The sequence below is a fragment of the Crinia signifera genome, chromosome 6 (genome assembly GCF_055691185.1).
Source record: "Crinia signifera chromosome 6, ASM5569118v1, whole genome shotgun sequence".
Taxonomy (NCBI): domain Eukaryota; kingdom Metazoa; phylum Chordata; class Amphibia; order Anura; family Myobatrachidae; genus Crinia; species Crinia signifera.
The window spans coordinates 182,974,711-182,997,482 of NC_139222.1; the positions used below are offsets into that span (position 1 = coordinate 182,974,711).

The 22,772-nt window shown below is 43.0% G+C and overlaps 1 protein-coding gene across 5 annotated transcripts in view; it reads right to left on the reverse strand.

The window, feature by feature from the left end:
* QTGAL (queuosine-tRNA galactosyltransferase) overlaps window positions 1–22,772 on the reverse strand; it is a 369,929-nt gene that overhangs the window by 81,350 nt on the left and 265,807 nt on the right. The window contains exon 1 of one of the 5 annotated variants that reach the window (XM_083148366.1): window positions 10,058–10,218. The exons of 3 other annotated variants lie outside the window; for them this stretch is intronic. Coding sequence is in view for 1 of the 2 variants with exons in the window: in XM_083148365.1 (XP_083004491.1) it covers window positions 9,403–9,414 (12 nt within the window). In the remaining variant the exon portion in view is untranslated. Of the gene's footprint in view, window positions 1–9,402; window positions 9,426–10,057; window positions 10,219–22,772 lie in introns of those variants that run through there. One more of the 5 variants, XM_083148365.1, reaches the window with a different exon arrangement.

The window sequence follows — 22,772 nt, forward strand, 5'->3', positions numbered from 1 at the left end:
CAACTAAAATTAGTAATGGTTAATTATTTAAAAGCAAAACCAGTGCTGGTGGCTGCCAATCATAAAATGTGTACAAACAGAAGCAATTCCTGCCCTTTTCCACATAACTGACCCTAAGAATAGCATATAAATCCAATCTAATTAAAATAAATTTGGCCTAGGGGTGCCGCGAAAAAGATTCTTATACACTAGGGTGCCGTGATTAAAAAAAGATTGGGAACCCCTGACATAGGGCATTATTCTGGTTCATTCTTAAAGGCAAAATCCTTCTCAAATGGACAAAACCATGTGCACTGCAGGTGGGGCAGATGTAACATGTGTAGAGATAATTAGATTTTGGTGAGTTATTTTGTTTCTGTGCAGGGAAAATACTGGCTGCTTTATTTCTACACGTTATATCTGCCCCACCTGCAGTGCACATGTTTTTTCCCATTTGAGAAGGAATTTGCCTCTAAGAGTGAACCAGAATAAGGCCCAGAGTTCTGTTCTTTTGCATTGCAAGGAAGTGAGTGACCCTTTTCAGGGGGAGAACATGAGGTGCTTTGCTGGCCTGTAAATAGAATAGACGAAGGTTGAATTTGCTTTCTCGTATAGGATATATTTGGATTCCCACTCACTTTTCTTATTATGCTCTCTGCATGTAACACACACATTTCTGAAGAGCCAAACAATATAATTTTACTTTTATCATTACAATACACAGTACAAAAAGTTATTATTTAGTACAATTCATTTATCAACATTTACTTCTATAGGATCATTATAGTCCACTAGTTAAACCCCTATCAAAAAGACGGCTTACTGGCTTATCTACTCCTACTGCCAATCTCTGTCTTCACAGATCCTTCTGTCCATATCCAGGAAGTTTGAAACATCTAATACTTTTGTAAGAACCGGTCATGGATTGTTGAATTCACAGCAGTTTTTCGACAATCCAAAGCCGTTTTAGCCAACACGCCCACTTTTCAGCACTCGACAGGTGGACCATTGAATTTTGCCTGTCGAGTTGCAGGCAAGCTGACTAAAAATGGCCCGGGATTCCGAATATTGGGACGTTCAGTCGGAATCCCACACCCCTTTGTCATACAGTGTGTGTATATATATATATATATATATATATATATATATATATATATATATATATATATATATATATATTTATTAGGAATAAAACAAAATCAGGTCATAAAGGTCAGACAAAGGGGTGAAAGTTTGTAAGCCTACTATCAATAGTAATATGGGCACTTAATCTCTTGCGCAATGTTTGGGAAAATAGCACATCCACAGTTCAAAGTTGTTTTCACAAAGCCTAGTATGCGCCTTCCTCCTTGTTCTCGTACACTGCACAAAACCCAAATTGTCTAATCACTCACCTTGCATAAAAGTGTACTAAACAACATCTTATTCTAGTCTATAAAAATACTCCTTACAATGCTAAGTGTATAATAATGAACAGTATGCGCGATATTCCACAATTATTACAATACAAAGCTTGCACTTCGTTGCAGGCTTATCACCATACGCCGCGTGCATGTCAAAATCTCTTGTGCATCTTGTCAAAATTGGCCATCAGCCAATGTGTCACCATGTGCACGGGGCTAAAGGTGCCAATGGCTCTGTGCGTTTTGAACTAGATTGTATTGCATGCGATGTGCTACAGCAGCAAGTGTTTTGAACTAGATGCAATGTGATCGACTTAAAAAATGTGCAAAGCAGGTTCCCTCCGTCTATGGACACCTTGAAGATGGAAGTTCTTCAAATACTGCTGATTGTCGTCCAGCCGCAAATCACTCACTATCAAATGAATTTTACAATCTGTGAAGTGACCTTTCCAACTGTGCGATAGAAACAGTCTGATGTCACATGCCCTTTATGAAAACACCTGTGCACGCCTGCGTTTTCTGACACATCCCCACACTTCCTGTCAGTCAAGTTGTGAGGGGATTGCAATTACATTCTTTATAGTTTTTTTGTTACTATTTTGCCTCATGCATGCACGCTACTATTTGTAAGCATGCGCAGTTGTTCAATAATCTTTTATCGTGCAAACACACACAAGCGAGCCGCTCTGAATAACCCCCTAAATGTTGTCATCCAGGAAGCTTACAAACAAAGTAGACACAACACACTACTGGGCAGAATCCTCAGCTAAAGACTACAAGAGAATATCTGTAGCATGTCACAAGTGTAGTGAATTAAAACGTTGGAAATAATTATAATTACAATTGTCTTTTTCTCTGGCCACCGCTGATTCATGGAAACCACTTAAGTGATAAAAATCCCTGGCTTTGGGTCAAACTGAAATGATGGTTTTCACTCATTTACAAAAAAAAAAAAAATCTAGCAGTAACAGTGCTATGGACCTGCCAGGGTGTTACAGGTGAAGGAGGGTAGATATTTATGGAAAGGTGGTCTGGCCAGGCTTTTTCCAGAGATCAAAGTTGGAAAGTGGGGGTGGCGTTTGGGTGCCTCTACAGTCTGAGGGAGCTGGGAGATTAATGACACAGCCCCGTTTACCTCCTCCGCACTTCCCAGTCTAATATTATTAGAAGAGAGGCTAGAAGCGTAGGTGGATCAGGAAGACAGGAAAGATCCAGTGTGCATCTGACAACTGTGGTTAACCCTTTGACTTGCACAATGTAATATTTATGTACAAAGCAGAATTAACCGACAGACAGGAAGGAAACACTAATTTTATTCAATAGTCTGCTCATGGATATAGAAAATACATTTTATTTCAATATCTGTAAATCTAAAATGTAATTTAACAAAGGAACAAATGGAATTAGCACATATATCCCAACAGTTAACATGATCATTCCTTTGTAGTTGGAAATGCTTAGAGAAAAGCTCTGATTGCGGATATCAGCCATAAAAGTCAAAAACCTTGTCCAGTGTTACCTTGACATTGCTCTGCAAGGTGCACTTACAGTCCAGGGGCCAAAGGTAACAGGGTGTGAGAAACAGACAGTGAGAGATTTTGAGAGTAAAAACGGGTGGTAGACTGCGCTTATTGATGACAGAGTGAGGAAAATTAAAAAGTAATTTAATTGCACAATGACATGCTACAATGTATACACATAAAACATAATATGCACAATGTAAAAAGGGGGAGAAGGGGGAGGGGGGATGTAAAATGCTGCATCCACTGAATTTGTAATATCACCTTTATAAGTCCACAGTTCAATGTGTAACCGGGAGATGGAATTGATCCTTAGACTGGATTGGGACTTCTTCCAGTTTTAGAATGGGGGTTGCATGCCTCCCAATTGGAATATGAAGTGGTGTTGAGACGTCCGCAGGGTGACTCTGGGTGGGTATTAGATAGGACCTTGAAAAAGCTGCTTATTGCGGCGAAACGCGTTGGCCCAGGCTCTTCATTGCCCATTCATCACACTGCTCTCCACCATCACCATCTGCCACCAAAAGTCCTCTGGAGATCCAGACCTTTCAACTACCATCGGCCCATTTGACCTGGAGTGAGGCACTCACCATCTGAAGGCGAGCCGCCTATCTAATACCCACCCAGAGTCACCCTGCAGACGTCTCAACACCACTTCATATTCCAATTGGGAGGCATGCAACCCCCATTCTAAAACTGGAAGAAGTCCCAATCGAGCACCGCTTTGGCCAAGTCTAAGGATCAATTCCATCTCCCGGTTACACATTGAACTGTGGACTTATAAAGGTGATATTACAAATTCAGTGGATGCAGCATTTTACATCCCAACCTCCCCCTTCTTACATTGTGCATATTATGTTTTATGTGTATACATTGTAGCATGTCATTGTGCAATTAAATTACTTTTTAATTTTCCTCACTCTGTCATCAATAAGCGCAGTCTACCACCCGCTTTTACTCTTATTTTTTATAGGGACTGACAATCCCTTATATTGCCAGCCGCTGGCAGGAACCTCTCATACAGGCGCCCCTTCGGTTACTTTGGTAACTGATTATTTTCAGTGAGAGATTTTGAGAGTTTTCCCTTTTTTTTTTTTAAACGGCAATCATTTACACTGAAACAAACAGGGTGATTTTGCCATGTAAATGATTACCACTTTAGAAAAAAAAAGGAAAAACTTTCCCAAAATCGCTTTTTAACCCCTTCAGTAGTGTTTTTTTTTTGGGAGCGCTCCCCACTGGGTGAGTTTTTATGAGGAGCGCTCCCTTTAAAAAAAACACCACTGCCTCCCTGGGTCCGGGCAGCGCCACTGAACTGTCAATCAGCCGCTGCCCGGACCTACGCCTCGGCACCCCATCCCTGTCCCCAGCAGCTGGCTTGTCATAAGCCGGCGCCGGGGACTTCAATAGAAAAGCCTGAGGGGAGGAGGAGGCGCGGCAGAGGGGAGGGAGCCGGGCCTCCTTCAGCGATTGAACTCAGCAGTAGTAATCCCGAGAATTTTCCGGGCTTGCCACACTGGGCACTGAGGCACAGCCCAGAAAATTCTCAGGATTGCCACACACGATTACATTTGGCCCCAGGTTTATAGGATATCCATTACTTGAGCACAGGTGAATTAAATAGCGCCTCAATTACACTGGTTAACAATTTTTTTCTGCTGCTCCTGCCTGTTTGGCATGCCAATGTTGCACCCATAACCAAAACTTTATACGTTTCTATGAGCCACGGGAGCAAATTAGACACACACACACACACGTGGGAATGGGTATGCATCAATCACCACATATTTTGCATTTGGCCCTCCATTGGTTGCCTGTATATTACCGCATTCAATATAAAATACTTCACTTACATACAAAGCCATCACTCTGACTACACCGACTTATATCTCTTCACTTATCTCAAAATATATCAAACCCGACCTCTCCACTCTGCTCAAGATTACTCGCTCCCACTTACACTTGCAGGATTTTTGTCGGGCAGCACCCACCTTATGGAATGCCCTTTACGAACATCCAAAAAATCGATCTGGGTATCCGAAATGTTGCAGGTTAACTTAACGGGACTGTTGCTGGAATTATGCAGGTCAATGATGGAGGTAAGGCTATCCTTAGTGCCCTGCCAAATCAGGATCATATCATCTATATAAGGATAGCCTTACCTCCATCATTGACCTGCATAATTCCAGCAACAGTCCCGTTAAGTTAACCTGCAACATTTCGGATACCCAGATCGATTTTTTGGATGTTCGTATCAGTAAAGTGGGATGTACTCTTCAAACATCCTTATTTGTTAAGCCCACTGACCGCAATATGGTACTGTCCCCTAATAGTTTTCATCCGCGATCAGTAAACAGAGGCTTACCTTACTCTCAGCTACTTAGAGTAAGAAGAATTTGTAGCGATCCACAGGATCTGGAAATCCAAATGGATCTTATGATATCTAAATTTGTGGAGCGAGGGTATGATTTTAAAAGTCTGTTACAAACCAAAAAAAGAGTATTGAATATCCCCCGTGAGAGAACTCTTCAAAAACACAGTAAAAAAAACTATGTCTGACACTGTCATTTGGCCCAACCGTTATAACACTGCTAGTGAGACTGCTCGTAGGGCAGTAAAAACTAACTGGCCCATTATAACATCTGATAGTGATTTGCCCTCACTCACTAACAAAAAAATTATGACTTGCTATTCGCGTGGGAAAAACCTTCGTGATATGCTAGTTCATAATGACATCTCGACTATGGGTCATCGGACCACTGATACATTTTTGGGGAAACCCAAAATTGGCTGTGTAAAATGTACAGGCTGTACCACTTGTGGCTACATGTGGTCAGGCTCTGTAATTAAACATCCGTTCTCTGCTAAAACCTTTAAAATCAATTTTAGGTTCACTTGTAGTTCTAAGTTTGTTATTTACGTTTTAGTTTGTCCCTGCGGGAAATATTACGTAGGGAAAACAGATTGTGAATTTAAAATCAGAATGGCCCAACATAGACAAGCGATTAGATCGGCAGTTCTAAAGGGCAATAGTGAACAGCCGGTCGCCCGACATTACGCTGTTATGGGTCACTCACCCACAGCGTTAAAACACATGATAATTGACCACATTCCTCCTTTGGTTAGGGGTGGCAACAGATCCAAGTTGCTCCTACAACGTGAAGCAAGGTGGATCTTCTTATTAGATACCCTTAGCCCGCGAGGCTTAAATGAAACCATGGGTTTAAATTGTTTTTTATGAATCATTGCTATATATGTCCACATGTATTCTTGACTGTGCGATTTGTATTGTTATTCCATTATGCTGTTTGCTTTGGTGTAACTCCGTATATTGTTCTATATTGACAGTGTATTATTGGTGTAACTATGGTGATGGGAGCACACAGGGATGACGTCATCTCCAAACGCTTACGTCGGCGGGCGGCTGCCGGGGCTCTTGCGTGACGGACGGCAATGGTGAGGGTGAACTGCTATAAATGGTGAGTCTGTATTTTATTTCTTTTGTACTGCCCTGAGGAAAATGTGATTTCTGCACATTGAAACGTTGGCATCTAAGTGGCATGTGTCATGTGTCGTTATTTATACCTGAGTGCCGCCGTATACCACTATCTACGTACTTGTGGGCTGCTTAACCTACAATAACGGAAGGCAACAGGGACGTTTCCAATTTATAGCGAGTGCCAGAGTTTGGAGTATATATATATATATATATATATATAGATCTGTTTTGCACTTGATACAGGGGCCAGAAACGTTGGTGAAGAAGTTGCCTGCAGTCTTTTTACTTGCGAGTGCCGCCGTCCCCCTCACCTGCTATATATATATATATATATATATATATATATATATATATATAAATAAGGCATATGTGGAGCCTGAAAGTTGAGAAATCTTGTAATCACGTCCCCTGTCTGGGAATCTGAACCTCCTAGAAGAGTCTCTCTGTCCTGGACAGTGCGGATGCAGTGTTATACGGCATTTGGAACACGAATCCTAGCCAGGTCGGATCTGGGTTTTGCACCGTTTACACTGCGGTGCCGGGACTGGCGATCACTCCACCAGGACTGCCGATCGACATGCTGGGGCAAGCCCAGCACCAAGGCAAGCTGCTGGGCTGCCCCCAGCCCCTGTCCTCGAGATGAATGGATGCCGCACACAGGCATCCATTCACCTCCTCCCTGCCTCCGCTATTGTCTGCAGAGTACAGCTGTGTTTGCCCCCCCTGTCGAACCCGCGGAGGCTGCAGCCCGGAGGTTGGTCTTCCCCCATTGATGTCAACTGGATCTGGGTAGATAAGTGAACAGTCCTCAGCAGCCAGGATTGCATGTTATACTGAATAGTACAAAGGCAATAATGAGCTATAGCAGTGTGTAAGATTTGTAGTCTACTGAAAACCCTGTAATTTATTTGCATATTCAATAGATTTTCATCTTGTGCATCTTAAAAAAAAAAAAAAAGTTAATCTTTTACCCGCTATCACAAAAAGTTATTTATTTCTAGGTATTGGGAAATTCAAAGTGTACATATAAGTGTACACCCAATAATGAACTAAGGGCAAGACTAATCAGATGCCAGAAAAAGAGGAAAACACGCTGCTTGATGAATAGAGCAGCAAATGAGCACTGGATCTGGCAAGGCACCATTAGCACGAGAAGAGGCACTCAGAACTTTTTCTTTATCTCAAAGGACACCTGATGGGATTTTTTGGGACTGTATAACTGATATTTTGTCTAACAAGCTAAACATTGCAGTGTATGTAAGCAGCCTTAGAACACACTGCATAATCCATCCAAGCTCAACTTCATGCAAAGTAACATATATGCAGAGCTAGGGTGCATACCTCCTGGCATTTGGTTATACTTTCATGTTTACTAGCATTTTAGAGTCTACTGTACAGTTTCAAAGGCATTGCAGCGTAACCAATATATGGGAAAAGAGAAGCCTTCTAAAGCCTTGTACACATAGGGCGACGCAGGCTCCACGCTGAGCGAGGTGCTTCAGCACAGGTCACTCAGCACACAAGAGATACACCTGCAATGTGTGCAGAGGTACACTGCAATCTAGGATAGACAGGGCATGAACTGTCTATCTCTGCGGATGATGACAATACACGGGACGCGCATCGCCATTGCTATGGGGCATACACATGGAGCGATCGCTTAGAAATGGGACTTACATTGCCCCATGTGTATGCCCTATAACAGACGTTACCCTAGAACAAGTACCAATGTAGTTGGGTATGGTGAGAATTTTGTATATGCTTCAGATACACCTATAAAATGCATATTTGAAACATTATACTGTAATAGTACTCTGAACAACAGAATTAGGGGGAGATTCTCTAACCTTTATCGCAGCGGTGAGCCGTCTTTAACGGTGCCGCTGTCTCTTCTCTGTATTCTCTGTCCCCCGGCGGTGTAGTGCTTCTCTCAGCACTTCCGCATTCCATTGGTTTTCGGTGCGCGCTGCTCTCTCCATAGACTTGTATAGGAGAGGCGCGCACACCCTATGCTGAAAGACCCGCCGCGCTCTGATAAGCTGCGTTATACTTCACCTCATCTGGCTAGCGGAGAGGTAGTGTAAAAAGAAAAAAAAGACACACAGACATCTCAGGGGAATAAACATAACCAGCGCCCACACTTTATAAACTTCAAAATACCTAAAAAAAATAAAAGCGCCGCCCGCCACAGCTAGATCCCCGGACTGAGGAGCGATAGGTGTGCACTTTGCAGAAACCATCATGTGACTGGCGGCGTCCTGAAGAAGCCAGTGCACATGTCCGCCCAGCAGTGAAAAAAAAATAACGCCGCAGCATAACAATATCGCAATCTGCAAAGAAGAAAGAAAGAAACAGAGCATATGGAGAAGACAGGAGGCGTAACGCTGCGATATTACAGCGGTAATTTCCCGAAAATGTTACTGTATCGCAGCGCATGTTAGAGAATCTCCCCCTTAAACTGAATTTTGAAACAAAAACATATCACATGTAGAGTATCTCTTGTTCAAAAGCATTTTGGAAAATGGATTGTACCATATTTCTGAATTTTTTATATTTCAATGAGGTATCTTGCATTTATGTGGTATATACACAGCAAACACATGAAATACACACAAATATATTTTATTTGTGCATAGAAACAAGGTTTCAAAACATGAAACAAAATTATTGTCCTATCTCAGGCACTGAATTTGAATGCTAATCAATAATTTATAATGTCCCCAGTAGTGCCAGTTACAGATGTCCCCAATAGTGCCAGTAACATATCCTGTCCCCAATAATGCCAGTTACAGATGATCTCAGTAATGCCAGTTACAGATGTCCCCAGTAGTGCCAGTTACATATCATGTCCCCAGTAGTGCCAGTTACATATCATGTACCCAGTAGTGCCAGTTATAGATGTCCCCAGTAGTGCTATTAGCAATAAAAAAAAAAGTACATTCTGAAAGCTATAGTTTCTGGAATTATTTGGATAAACGATATTTGGATAAGGATACTCAACCTGTATAGACATGGAGGTGCATACAAGCTGATCAGCATGCCTAATGCTACAGGATGGCATATGAGATTTTTCTCTGCTGCTGCTGGCATTCATTGTCACTCGAACAAATAAATGCGAACTGTAAACATTCCATTCTACCACCCAATAAAAAGCTTCTTAAGGGGTGTTCACACGGTGCGATTTTGCTTGCGATTTGATTGGGATTCAACTGAATGACAACCAAAACACTTTCAATTTGGACTATATAGTACAGATCTATACTTTAAAGTCTTGCCTGCACAATCTATTTTCTATTTGATTCAATGCTGCGGGGCTACACACCACACTGCGCTGCGTAATGTGGTGCACGTATGTTGGAGATGTGTGCACCCCATTCCCATCTATGGACACACGAGCATGTGAGACATTTGCACGTCCATGTGCGCGCCATGACCCAGCCGCCAGATCCCGTCGGCTGGCTGTTGTTGCTGGCTCCATTTATAAGAGCAAAATCGAATAAAAAAATAGACCAAATCAAACAGTGTGTACAATGGAATTACTCACAATTAGTACTGAGAATAAAACTAAATATAATGGTCATTCACATTCTAGAGGTCCCCTACAAACTGTTAAAATGTACTTGTAACCCTGGATTAATTAGGATTTTTTCCCTTACCTTCACGATTCAATTTCTCAGTTCGGACTTTGTTTTCTTCATTGCCAAAGAAAGCCCTGATAATTTATCCTTAGAAAGTTTGAGATGCATTTTTACAGACTGCATTTCTATCGGGACACACAGTGTACAAAAATTGTTCCAGTAGGGCCCTAACATCTAGACTCCTAGTATTCATTAACGCATAAATACAACAGTTGAACACAAGAGCCCAAAGTGCAAAGGTGCATACTGTAGATTATTGCAATAAGTAGAAAAATCAAGCCTACAGATACTTCCAGCATGAATATGCTATGCAGCACGAGATGCCTGGTGTGAATGAGCTGTCAGGCCTGTGCAGCTATGCCAGGGTTGCTGACTCTCCCGGAATGTCCGTGAGACTCCCGGAGTCCTGGGACATCTCACAGACTCCCGGAAGAGGGCCCCTTTCTCCCGCAGCTGCTGCCTCGCTTGTGCGATATGAACTGCGCATGCGCTAGATGCAGACGTCATCGCGTTGTCTGCGTCATCGAGATGACGTTGCCAGAGTAACTTAGGAGCGGGAGAGAACAGCGTGTCTTACGGGGTGGGGTAAGTGTATTTATTCACTCACTGGCGCTCTGTTCACTAGCCCTCTACCTGCTCTCCCGGAAGCCGGCACTGTCCCCATGACTACTCCTTCCTTGTCCCTCTGCCTGCTCTCCCAGCACTAGTTTTTCCCCACTACTCATTCCTTAACCTCCCCCTGATTACTGGTCTCCCAGCACTGCCCACACTACTCCTTCTATGCCCCCCCCCCCCCCCCTGACTACTCTCTGCCTGGTGTCCCAGCACTGTCCCCACTACACTACTCATTCCTTGCCCTCCCCTGACTCCCCCTTTGACTGTTATCTTGGGACTGCCCCTCTACTCCTTCCATGTTCTCTCCCCTGACATAAATAAGGAGACTATGCAGATAAATTTGATGTATGACACTTGGATATTTTGTGTAACTTAGTCTGTGACCCTAATTCAGCAGGGGTTACATGAGCAATCCTTTGCTCTTTCCCAATGTTCAAGAAATTGCAGGTGTGCAGGACTCATTCTGCATATGTGCAGGATGGGCCCTGCGATTGCAAAGGTATACTGTGAATGCCTCTGCCTGATTGACAGACAGAGGTGTTCATGGGAAGGGATGGGGGTGGCCAGCATTCAGGAAAATGGGAGTGTAGCCTAGTTTCCCGGTGTGTGGAAAGGCCAAGGACTGCTTCACAAATGCAGTTTACTTGGCCTCGCAATGGTCGCAATGTTCCTCTGGAGCTGCGATGTGATTGCGGTTTTAAGCAATCGCAAACACAGGCAGGTGGTGGTATGAACTTCTTCCTGCAATTGTAGTTCTTAGCACATGCAATCCATGCTGCATCAGACCTGGTGTACGGAACAGAACATACTGTAGGTTGGAAAAAAGCTGAAGCTGCTACATAGAATACCTACCTACCTACCTCATTATTCACTAAATCAAATGTCATATCAAATTAATCAGCAGTTTCCTTGTGCACCCTCTTTATTTTGTATTGTGAATAAGGCACGTGGGCCTTCATTCAAGACTGATCGCACATGCAATCAATGGTCAGGAAACTGCGCACATGCTGGATTCATTCTGCACATGTGCAGGACATGTCCTGCATCAGGAGGTGCAGTTTCCTTGGCCTCAAAAGCTGCCCTGCGGCAGGTAGGTAAGGTAAGACTTATTTAAATACTATTTAATGTAAGGGCTGGTAATGTGAAGGAGATCTGTCCCTGTGAAATGTGCGCGCACTCTTGGAAAAGAGGGCATGGTCTCGCAATTTTATAACACCTACTGTATGCCCCCATGGTGCCAGTTATAGATAGCTCGCGGCCCTCAGCCAGTTAGGAGCCACCACTGCCAGTCCGATAGGCTCGCGGTCCAGTGGGAGAGTTAAAAATTTGCCGCAGATCTGGGTTGCGTTGAGCAGCCAATCCACCGCTCTGCCCGGCTGTCACGGCTTTTCAAATGTGTGCAGCTGGCGGCTGTCTTCCTTACAATAAGCAGAAGCTGATTGAGGCACCATAGTAGACTGATGCCTTACTCAGCTGCGCACTATGTGTAACGAATGGGCCAGCCCTGATTGCAACCGACTGACGACCTCCTATAGTAGTCGGGATGGGTTTGAGGAAAGACGGTCAAATTATTAAATATGGGCATCATTGTTTTAATGTTGGACCAAGTGGGGAGAGAAGAGTATGGCTATATTGATCAATAAGTACATTTTTTCACAGTTGAATACAGTATAGTAATGGATTTTACCTAGAGGGTTCCAAAAAGATCTACCACCTGCAGTGACTGCCTAGAAGGGCCAGTGACTGTATTTTCCCCAGCACCATTTTTTTAGGGCGTTCCATCCTGCAAGGTGCACCTGGCCGCCTGGCATTTCCCTGACCGGGCAGAGTGGTGCACTTGGCTGGGAAGCTATTTCGAAACACGTGCTGGCTCACAAGACAATTGCAGCTCATGGTCCTGCAGCTAATCAGGACCGGCAGTGGTAGCTCCTGATTGGCTGTCATACAGCAAGGTCTGATTGGCTTGTGAGCCTGCACAAGTTTTGAAATAGCCGCTGACCTCCCGGATGGGTTGACAACTGCTCTGCCTGGATCCTTCTCACTGCGCCAGGGGTTCCCTCTCTCCAGCATGTTGTCTCCCATCTCACCTGGCCGGGGCTCCCGCTCTCTGGTGGAGGGGTAATTCCCAAATGGCAATGAGCATGTACCCCTGGACACAAACATGAACCCAGGGCAATGAGCATGCAACCCCTTGCAACGAACCTGCAACCCCTGGCATCCAGCCTGCAACCCATAGCAACGAGCATGCAACCCATAGCAATGAGCATGTTGGCAAGGTGCACCCTGCCGCCTGCCATTTCCCTGGCTGTGCATGTGAAAAGTCTTGGAGGTAGGAGTGGGAGGAAGCAATTAGTAGAGAGCTGGCATGGAGGAACGAAGAGGACAGGCAGGAGTGTAAAGGGAGATTAGGTCAGAGTTATAAATGGGAGAGGAACTGAAATATTACTAGGTCAGAACACTACTGCAGACTATTACAGCTATTTCTACTAAATTATTATTAGGTCAGAACACTACTGCAGACTATCACAAGCATTTCTACTGAAATATTACTAGGTCAGAACACTACTGCAGACTATTGCATCTATCCCTACTGAAATATTACTAGGTCAGAACACTACGGCAGACTATTACAGCTATTTCTACTGAATTATTATTAGGTCAGAACACTACTGCAGACTATCACAGCTATTTCTACTGAAATATTAATAGGTCGGAACACTACTGCAGACTATTGCATCTATCCCTACTGAAATATTACTAGGTCAGAACACTGTTGCAGACTATCACATTTCTACTGAAATATTACTAGGTCGGAACACTACTGCAGATTATTGCAGCTATTCCTACTGAATTATTACTAGGTACTTTTGATCAACTACTTTGATCATTGATATCTGTTTTTATAGCATATTAGTGATTGCATAGCATAAATTAACCTGTAAAAACTGTTTTTTGCTGTTTTAAATCTGTGCTATGTTAAGATCGTAGACCTATAGTGATAGTTACTGACCTTACATTTGTTAGATTTGATTAACACCTCTTGCTGGAGGGGGAGGTTTGCTGGATGGGGTAGTAAATCAGGATGGACATATTTATTCAGTATAGGTTTGGACACCAGTCCTTTAGGACGCTAGGGGGTCTAGTTAGAAAGTGTAAGCTTAAAGGCTAAAGCAGTGTTATATTGGCGCAAAACCGCAGGTAAACAGAAGGCAAACAACAAACCAACATTACTACAGAAGCACTGTATTCAAGCACAAAACTCAGGATCATTGTGCGGCCACTCACCGCTGCCATGAGAATACCTGGACCAGGCCCACAACCCTCTGGGCTGAAAACACCAGGACTGTTCCAAGGCCTACTCCTCATGGTGAGCTGGGCGCTTTGGGGGGAGAGCACCAGGGTCAGGCTTAGTGAGACCACTTCCAGCGTACTTGAATGTGCTCCCCACTTTCTAACATCCCCCACCTGTTCTGTTCCCATGAGACCAGGACATTTATGACTTTTTCAATATAATGATTCCCACATCTTCCCTCTTTCGTTGGTTCCCTACAAAGGTGTTTTTATCATGTCTCTTTTTTATTTCCCCTGACCCACAAAAATGTACTTCTGCCACACCATATGCTATTCAGCTGGTTGCCTCGGATAGGTCCTCATGCACTTTGCAAGGATGTTTTCATACTCTATAGATCATATACTGCACAAGCATCCGCTTTCCCATATCTGCATTGGGTCCTTATATGGCTCACCTCCCACAGTGTAACCTTCATAGTGCGCCCAACATGGCTGCCTCATCTGGTACACTTGTGGATTTTATGAAAAATACATGGACCTGAGTGTCTTGTTGGAACCCTACTCTACACTGCAATCACCCCATTGTGTGTCATTTCTCCTAGGGGTAACCTATTCCACCCAGGGTAATCCTAGGCAGTGCATATAATATGGCTGCCTCACCTGGTACCTTATTAGGGTGGAATAAACAACTCGTGGAAGTTATTATCCAAAATGCCTGCACCAACTCTGCATTATCCCTACTGTGCTCTCAAGGCTTTCTTTTACGTCTGTGACTTATCTATTGCTGGACTCCCTAAATCCTATGTATTATGTGTTTTGATGTCTGTAAAATACCTTGAATCCTGTTGAAGAAAGTGCGCTGTATAAATAAAACTAACTTCAGCCTCATAAACAGGGTCGCTGATTAAAACGAGACACTCTGCCAGGGTTGCTGGAAAGCCAGTGACCATTACAGGGCTGTTCGCAGGAGCACACTCCTGGTGACTATCGCCATGTATGCACGAGAGTATGGTTGCTGAGCAGAATCACCCCGTGTGTATGGTGCTTTACTTACATAAAACTTTCTATTTTACCAGTTTTGATTTTAGGAGACCGTTCCAAACTGTCATGACAAATATGCTCCTGCTGCTGTGCTTGTAAAAGGAGAGCCACTTTATATACAGTACACATATTAAATACACCAGAGGTGCATTCATTTAAAAAAAGGCTGTTTTGGTTACTGATATTTGGTATATCAGATATTTATAATTAAGTGGTATTTAAAAGCAGTGGGCCCAGTAACACTGGTTAGACAGAGTCCAATCAGGCAGCATGTTCACAGTTCATTAACACAGTGACCTTTAAACAACCCTAGAAGTTAACCAGTGACACTGACCGCTGATAAAACACTGCCCCCTCCTCACTTCTTTATCAGCTGCCCTCTCAGCTACAAGTTGTCAGTCTCCAAACAAAAACATATAATGCCCGAAAGGGTAAATATTTGGAGTTCATCGATCACTAACTAGGTTTGGTAATTCTAACCTGTGCAAATCCAAATTATAACATAACTAAAGTAATTTATCTTTTGTACACTTTGGTCAGCCAATTTGCTCAAATCTATGACTGTCCATCTATGGCAAATTATGAGTTCCTTATTTATTTATTTTTTTACATTACAGGTCATTATGATAAATAAAAATATTTGCTTGACAATTTTCACACACAAATTCACTTGGCACTCAAAGGGTTAAGGGGCATAACCTCCTCTATTGTCTACCTCTAAAGCCCTGTACACACAGGGTGACGGGAGCCCCGTGGTGAATGAGGTGCTGAACCATTGAGGTGAGGAGCAGTGTTAGGCCTTTATTAGATGTTGCATATGCTTGCATGATTCGGGTTATCATAGCCCCAGACAGCAAAAATGTGCTAAAATAAACAGATTTATCGCACTTCGAATGGCAAGTAATATAAACAGCGATACCGGGCTCTGACTGAGCAGTAATATAAAGAAATATATTCTAACCAGGTGTTAAAGCTGTATATTCCCATTGTGAGGCAGTACGGATGGTGTAATGGTTATGTATTACTGCCTCACAGCACTGAGTTCGATTCCCACCATGACATTAACTGTGCAGAGTTTGTATATTCTCACCGTATTTGCGTGGGTTTCCTCCGGGCACTCCGGTTTCCTCCCACAATCCAAAAATATACTAGTAGGTTATTTGGCTCCTAAAAAATGTAACCCTGGAATGTCTGTGTGTGCGCATACATGTGGTAGGGAATATAGATTGTAAGTTCCACTGGGGCAGGGACTGATGTGAATGTCTAACTACAGTATTCTCTGCAATGTGCTGCGGAATATGTATGCTCTAAATAAGAAACTGTAAATAAATAAAATTGTGTTTGCACATGATTACTATCGCAATCTAATAAATATACAATATGGGGCCTAATTAATCATGGATCGGTAATCAGATCATTCGCGAATCGAGTGATTATCGGTGACTTTGCATGTGCAGCATTCGCATAGAGCATGCGCGGGGACAATTAGCAAAAATATACCCATACACATAGAAGTCGCAGTTTGATTGACTGGAAGCTGAGTTTAGCTGCAGAAACATGGCGGTCTGGTTTGCTAACTGAAATTGGTTCGAGGTTTGTCAGACCTCAAATTAGTACAGAAAATAAATAACAATAGTGAACCAGCGCTGACCGTAATTGAATTAAAATATGTAAAAAAAAATTAATAGATAATTGTCTAGACATCAAAAATAAAAAGATTAAAATAACAGGTAAGTAAATAGCCTTGTGACACAATACTCCTATATCAAGGACACGTATTATACTGAAGTGGACGTCTCCAATTTTTAAAAGCAGCAAAATTGTTTTTACCAGGTAGCTGTGATAGTCCTGAATGTGGAGGGCTGTTACCATAAATTGTTTTGAAGACTGGGATGCTTGATATTCCTGGGAGATTTTGATGAAATGGTGCTGCCCAATGGGTCCTCAGTATGTACTGATGCTGGAATGGGACCATAGGAGAAATAGCTTTTCCTATAATCAGTAGATGAATTCAGAGTAGTGATCCGCACGAGTAGCAATTGTCAGTAATATAAGGCTCAGCTCTCAGCTCAACGCATTTCGCTGGGATATGTCTCCCAGCTTCATCAGGCGCAGAAAAGTTTGTGAAAACACATAAGATCCCAGGTGTTTTTCAGGTGGGTCTTTGATGTCATCGATGACCACTTCTGAGCCTGACTCTTGAGCAGATTACAAAAGGCCCTAGACTGGGGCAGATGGAAAAAACTGTTCAATGGTTTCAGTTCTTGCGAATGGATCTGCCAATACATCGCTATTGCGATGCATTCACAATTTTGCAAGAGGGGGCTTTTCTTTCTATCTGGGTGGCAAGCTTTCTGCTCGCAGCCCACTAAAAATTCTCTGATTAGCTAACCATACTGAATTAGGCCCATGATGTGGTAAATAAAGGTTAGTATTTAGCAACAGGCCTTTCAAGTCTGGCCAATGAAATATGTCTGGCAATATTAAACTCTTATTATAATATTAGTACAGAATTATTCTTGCTCCCAGAAAGTTTTAGCTGTTTTATATATTACATACCATCACGTTTGTTGAAAGCTTGTTAAAGCAGCCTCGTCACTTTTAATAAAGGTGAATGCTCTAGTATTACTCTGGAACGTACTCCTACCGTTACAACTACTGTTGGAACCCTTGATGGAATTTCTTTTCACTCTATCCCTCTGTTGTAATATTCCCTATTGTCACAGCTAGAGAATTAAATTAAATCGACCTTATTTTGCTTATAAGTGACCAGATCTGTCTGACATGGCCAGCCATGCGTGTACACAATTGGACGCTGGTCCAGTTGTTTAAGCAGGTTGTTGAGCAGCAGGATTGTTGTTGAGCATCAGGATTGCCCCATTAACCTTTTATTCTACCTTTAGCAGAGAAGAAAAAGGTTACAAATGTGGCGCTATAACAAAGAAATTAGTTGACAGAGCAGAGAAACGTAAAAAGTAAAACAGATAACTAAGAGAAGTCAGGCATGTATAAACATCCAGACTTACAACTAAAACCCTTAAAGTCAACATCCAGGTCTGAAAGTGTGCAGACTTGGCTTAAGATTTACCCAAAAACATGTCTGACCGGTCTGATTGGATTTACAGACTGAATTATCCACATCGCTTAATCAACATTCACTGGAGTCTTTGAAGATCAGATGAAGACCTTAGGGCATTACAACACAGATCAGCATCAAATTTTTAATATGAATAGCCTACATTTCGCTCAACATATTTCTAAGGCTCGATATACACTCCAAATTGTATAATTAAATATACAGTTTAAATATATAATAAACTGTTAATGAGCAAAATAAATAAATCATTTGGTATAAGTAAAAGCAAGCAGCTGCAAGTATACGGTGTGTCGGTGGACCCACACCTATCACTTGTCATATAAACAAGTGGAAACCTCTGAATACATAAAATACAGCTACTAATCATAGATATAATAAAAACTGGTACTTGTATACTATCACGGCTCCCACGATGGAAATCGCACAGGGAAAAATTGCATGTGTTCAAATCATGTAAAATGCAACCCAAATGTCATTTTTCACACTGTATCACCCCCACTATCAACGCCAACCCGAAGCTTGGCGAGCGCAGCGAGCCCGCGAGGGGCGGCGGTACACTTCCTATGACCTTTTCATACCCCCGCTCGCCACACTTTCTATTCTCAACTCCCCGCTCGCCACACTTTCTATTCTCAACTCCACGCCGACGTGGATAGTGGGGGTATGAAAAGGTCGCAGGACGCGTACCGCCGCCCCTCGCGGGCTCGCCACGCTTCGGGTTGGCGTTGATAGTGGGGGTGATACAGTGTGAAAAATTACATTTGGGGTGCATTTTACCTGATTTGAACACTTGTCCATGATTTCTATGAAAAATGACATCGCATACGATGCGATCGCATGCGTTTTTTTCACAAATGCGTTAAAAACATGGTAAAATAGCATCGCATGCCATCGCATGCCATTACATATGGCATGCGATGGGAGCCGTGATAGTATACAAGTACCTAAAAACTTTATATATTGTTATACAAATATCTATTTTTATAACTATAAACAATATATAACATTTTTATGATAAAGCTCTGTACACACGGAGCAATATGACTGCTGAGCAATATTGGCTTAAAATTGCTCAGCAATCATATTGTTCTGTGTCCCGTTTTCATCAGCGACCAAAGCTGATGAAAAGGAGACACTGCCAGGAGAAGCCGCAGGGGAAAACAGCTGATCAACAGGAAGCTGCCAATGGAAGCCGCTGGTCGCAGGAGCATGCTGCTGCGACCAGCGACCATTGCAGGGCTTCAGTCACTCTGTACACACAAGGATATGGTCACTCAGCAACCATATCCCTGGCGATTCTTGATAGAATCACACCATGTGTATTGGGCTTCACTATGATTTTTATATCTATGAAAAGTGATTAAGTAAATAAAACACAAGAATCTATATACAAAAAAAAACAAAAATGACTTGTATTGAATTTATTCAACCAAATTGCATCAATATACACATATAGTGCAGTACCGTATTTTTAGATTTGTGTGTAGACCATCTGACTGTCACACTTGGTGGTTTTTGTGGATCTGACTCTGGGAAAAGGTGGGTGGATGCATGGTACCTACACATAAACTGGACCAATGTGGGAGATGATGGAACTCCTAAGCATGGCCGTGGAAGTTAATTACCAGCGGCCTTCCCCAGAGACCCCCGCAAGGAGATTCAGATTTAGCTGCATCTGGCAAGTAGGTCACTGTCCCTTGCTAGGAGTACCCGCCCTTAGTTTGGAGTACGGTGGCAGGACAGTAATGGTCTTTGAAGCTCTGGTCTATAACTACAAAAGCAGTAACTAGAGATGGCGTAGAACTGAGGATATGAGGCTTGATTCGGGGATACCGATAAAGTCAAATAATGTCTAGACTTGGCCAAATATAACTGGATCCGTGGATGCAGGGTAAATTAAATAATGCCTGGAATTGGTGAAATATAACTGGGTCCAGGGATGCCAGAGAAACAAAAGGTAGCCTGGACTTGGCAAAGTAACTGGATCTGGAGAGGTCGGAAAAACACAAGGTACTGTAGCCAGGCAAAGTAACTGTACCCGAGTATACCAGAATAACACAAGGTAGCATTGATTTGGGAAGTAATTGGATCTGGAAATGTCAGAATAACACAAGATAGACGGGACTTGGCAAATTAACCAGAACCAGGAATGCTGGAATAACACAAGGAAGCCTGGACTTTGTGATACAAGCTGGATCCCGACATACCGGAATAGTACAGCAGTTGGAACTGGATATAGCAGCTTTGTCCAAAGGTAACCGAAAATCACAATTGAAATGGGATAGCGGTAGTAACAGACTTCACACACATGCCGAGCGGAAGTTGTTCCAGCCCAGAGGGAATCCTGTCAAGGGCTTTTAAACCCCTGGAAGAGCTGTCGTAGGTCAGGAATAACCAGCAGAGGTTATAAATAGCCATTGGTCACTATGCATCTCTGGATGCTGACAGAGGACTACCCACCGCACTACCAGCCAATGCATATGATCCCCATCCACCAGACCCTATCAGCTGCACACTAACCAGAAGCAGGGACTGATTCACGAGAGCGAGTGAGAAGCCGCTTTCAGTACTCAAACCCTGACAGGCTGTGACACTGAGGCCGATTCAGCGGCTGGCTTTCAGGTGCATGCCGTCTCACCACAGTGAAAAGTAAGTGAAATATTGCATTGTGAATTAAAGTATTCGCTGTGTGAATAGATGTGTACGGCTGCAAATAGATTTGCAGCTGTGCAAATACGTTCAAAACCATTCCTAAACCGCTCATCTTCTATTGATTTTTGCGCTGGGCACCAGTCATCGCAGGCTCAGAGTTGCCAGAAACGTACTCGACCGCTGCGATGAGAACAGGCATATCCGGCCTGTTGCTGATATCACACACCCTCCTTTAAATTGCTTGGGCGTGCCTGTGCGTTCCCTGTCACTCCCAGCATTTTGTTTATGGGCATTTCCTTGAAACAGCCGGTTACCACCCGCAGACACCTACTTCTTGTCATTTACCTTGCGTATGGCTAGGGCTCGAAAAGGTAGGAGTTTATTGCAGGATGGCCCCTCCTATGCGTACTATGGGCTGTACACATGCACAGTCTATTGATAATCGTCTGCTACGCAAATACACGGCCATGCAATAAGGTCTGAATTACCCTTACTGACATGCTGAAAATATCCAATATCATTTACATACACCAGCAAATGTATCCTTCCATCTGAATGACTATGTCATATTTATGCACAGACTTAAGGCAAGTGGCATGCAACAACATTTACTTCCAAAGACATAGCCTGCCCTCCACCTTCCACCACACTGTATGGCCCCGCCAGTTTGGAAGCAGTTCTTACCTACCTGGCTTCAAACGTCTGTATGCGTACATCTTTGAGGGATGCATGCCACCACTGTATGCTTAATACGTCCCTGAGGCGGAGCCATCCATTAAAGGCTCCCACTGGGGGTGTCACCAATGAAAATTTACAATATTTACTTTTATGAATACATACATAGTAAATGTTTAACTCACTTAAAATATAAAAGTATACAATATTTTGCTTCATCAGAATGCATTTTAAAGGTCCAACAATACTCAGGAAGCATTTTTAGGGGTACAGTAAATTTACTAAATGTAAATGACAAAGTGCCAGATGTATCAAGCTTCAAAAATTGATAAGATGAGAGTGATAATCCAGCAGCCAATCAGCTCCTACCTGTCATTTTTCAAACCCAGCATGTAACATGACAGGTAGGAGCTGATAGGCTGGCTGTTTATCACTCTCATTTTATCACTTTCTGAAGCTTGATACATCTGGTCCAAAGGGTGATGTTGCCATAGCAACCAATCTGATTCCGTCTATAACTTTATAGGATGCAATTGAGAAATGGTAACTGGAAACTGATACTTTGCGATCACCACTTTTCATTTTGAGAAGCTTTATTAAATTTACCCCATGGACTCAACTATACCGCTTTTCTATTTCTGAAATATCCAGGTGGAAGCGTTCGCAATGCTCATTGCTGACTGCACCAACCTTTACTAGGAAGAAGACATTTTACATCCTATAGACTTGTAAGATTTTTAAAGATTGTAGAATATTTCTATGTAGTGGTCTACCTTCTGTTTCCTAAGAAGATCTCGCAAATAGTCTTAAGAGACTCGCAAGCATTGATTTTGGTACTTGTGTATTATCAGGGCGCCCATTACGTAGTTTACATAGTGGTGTATTGAGAATACCAATACAGCACTATGCTGGCTACGTAAACTACGTAAGTGGCTTGGGAGCCCTAAAAATACACAATGCTTAATATCCCCACTATCCACGTCATACCCCCAGTATCCACGTCGGCATGGAGCAGATATTATAAATTGTGGCTAGCGCAGCAAGCCATTAAGCTCCGTGAGGTGATACGCATGCCTTCGCCACGCTTCTGGCTCGGTGGTTCGCTGCACTCACCACACTTTATAAAATCAACTCCACGCCGACGTGGATACTGGGGGATATGACGTGGATAATGGGGGTAAAATGGCTGGTCTATACTTACCCTCCTCCGGCACCGCATCGATCTCCGCTGACTCTCTTCGATCCACGATGACTCCCCGCCAGTCGCATTCAGTCCCCTGCTCTCCCAGCGTAGTGCCACTGGGAGAGCAGGGAAACCATGTGATGCGCCGCCAGCGGCACTACGCTGAATTACGTACATCG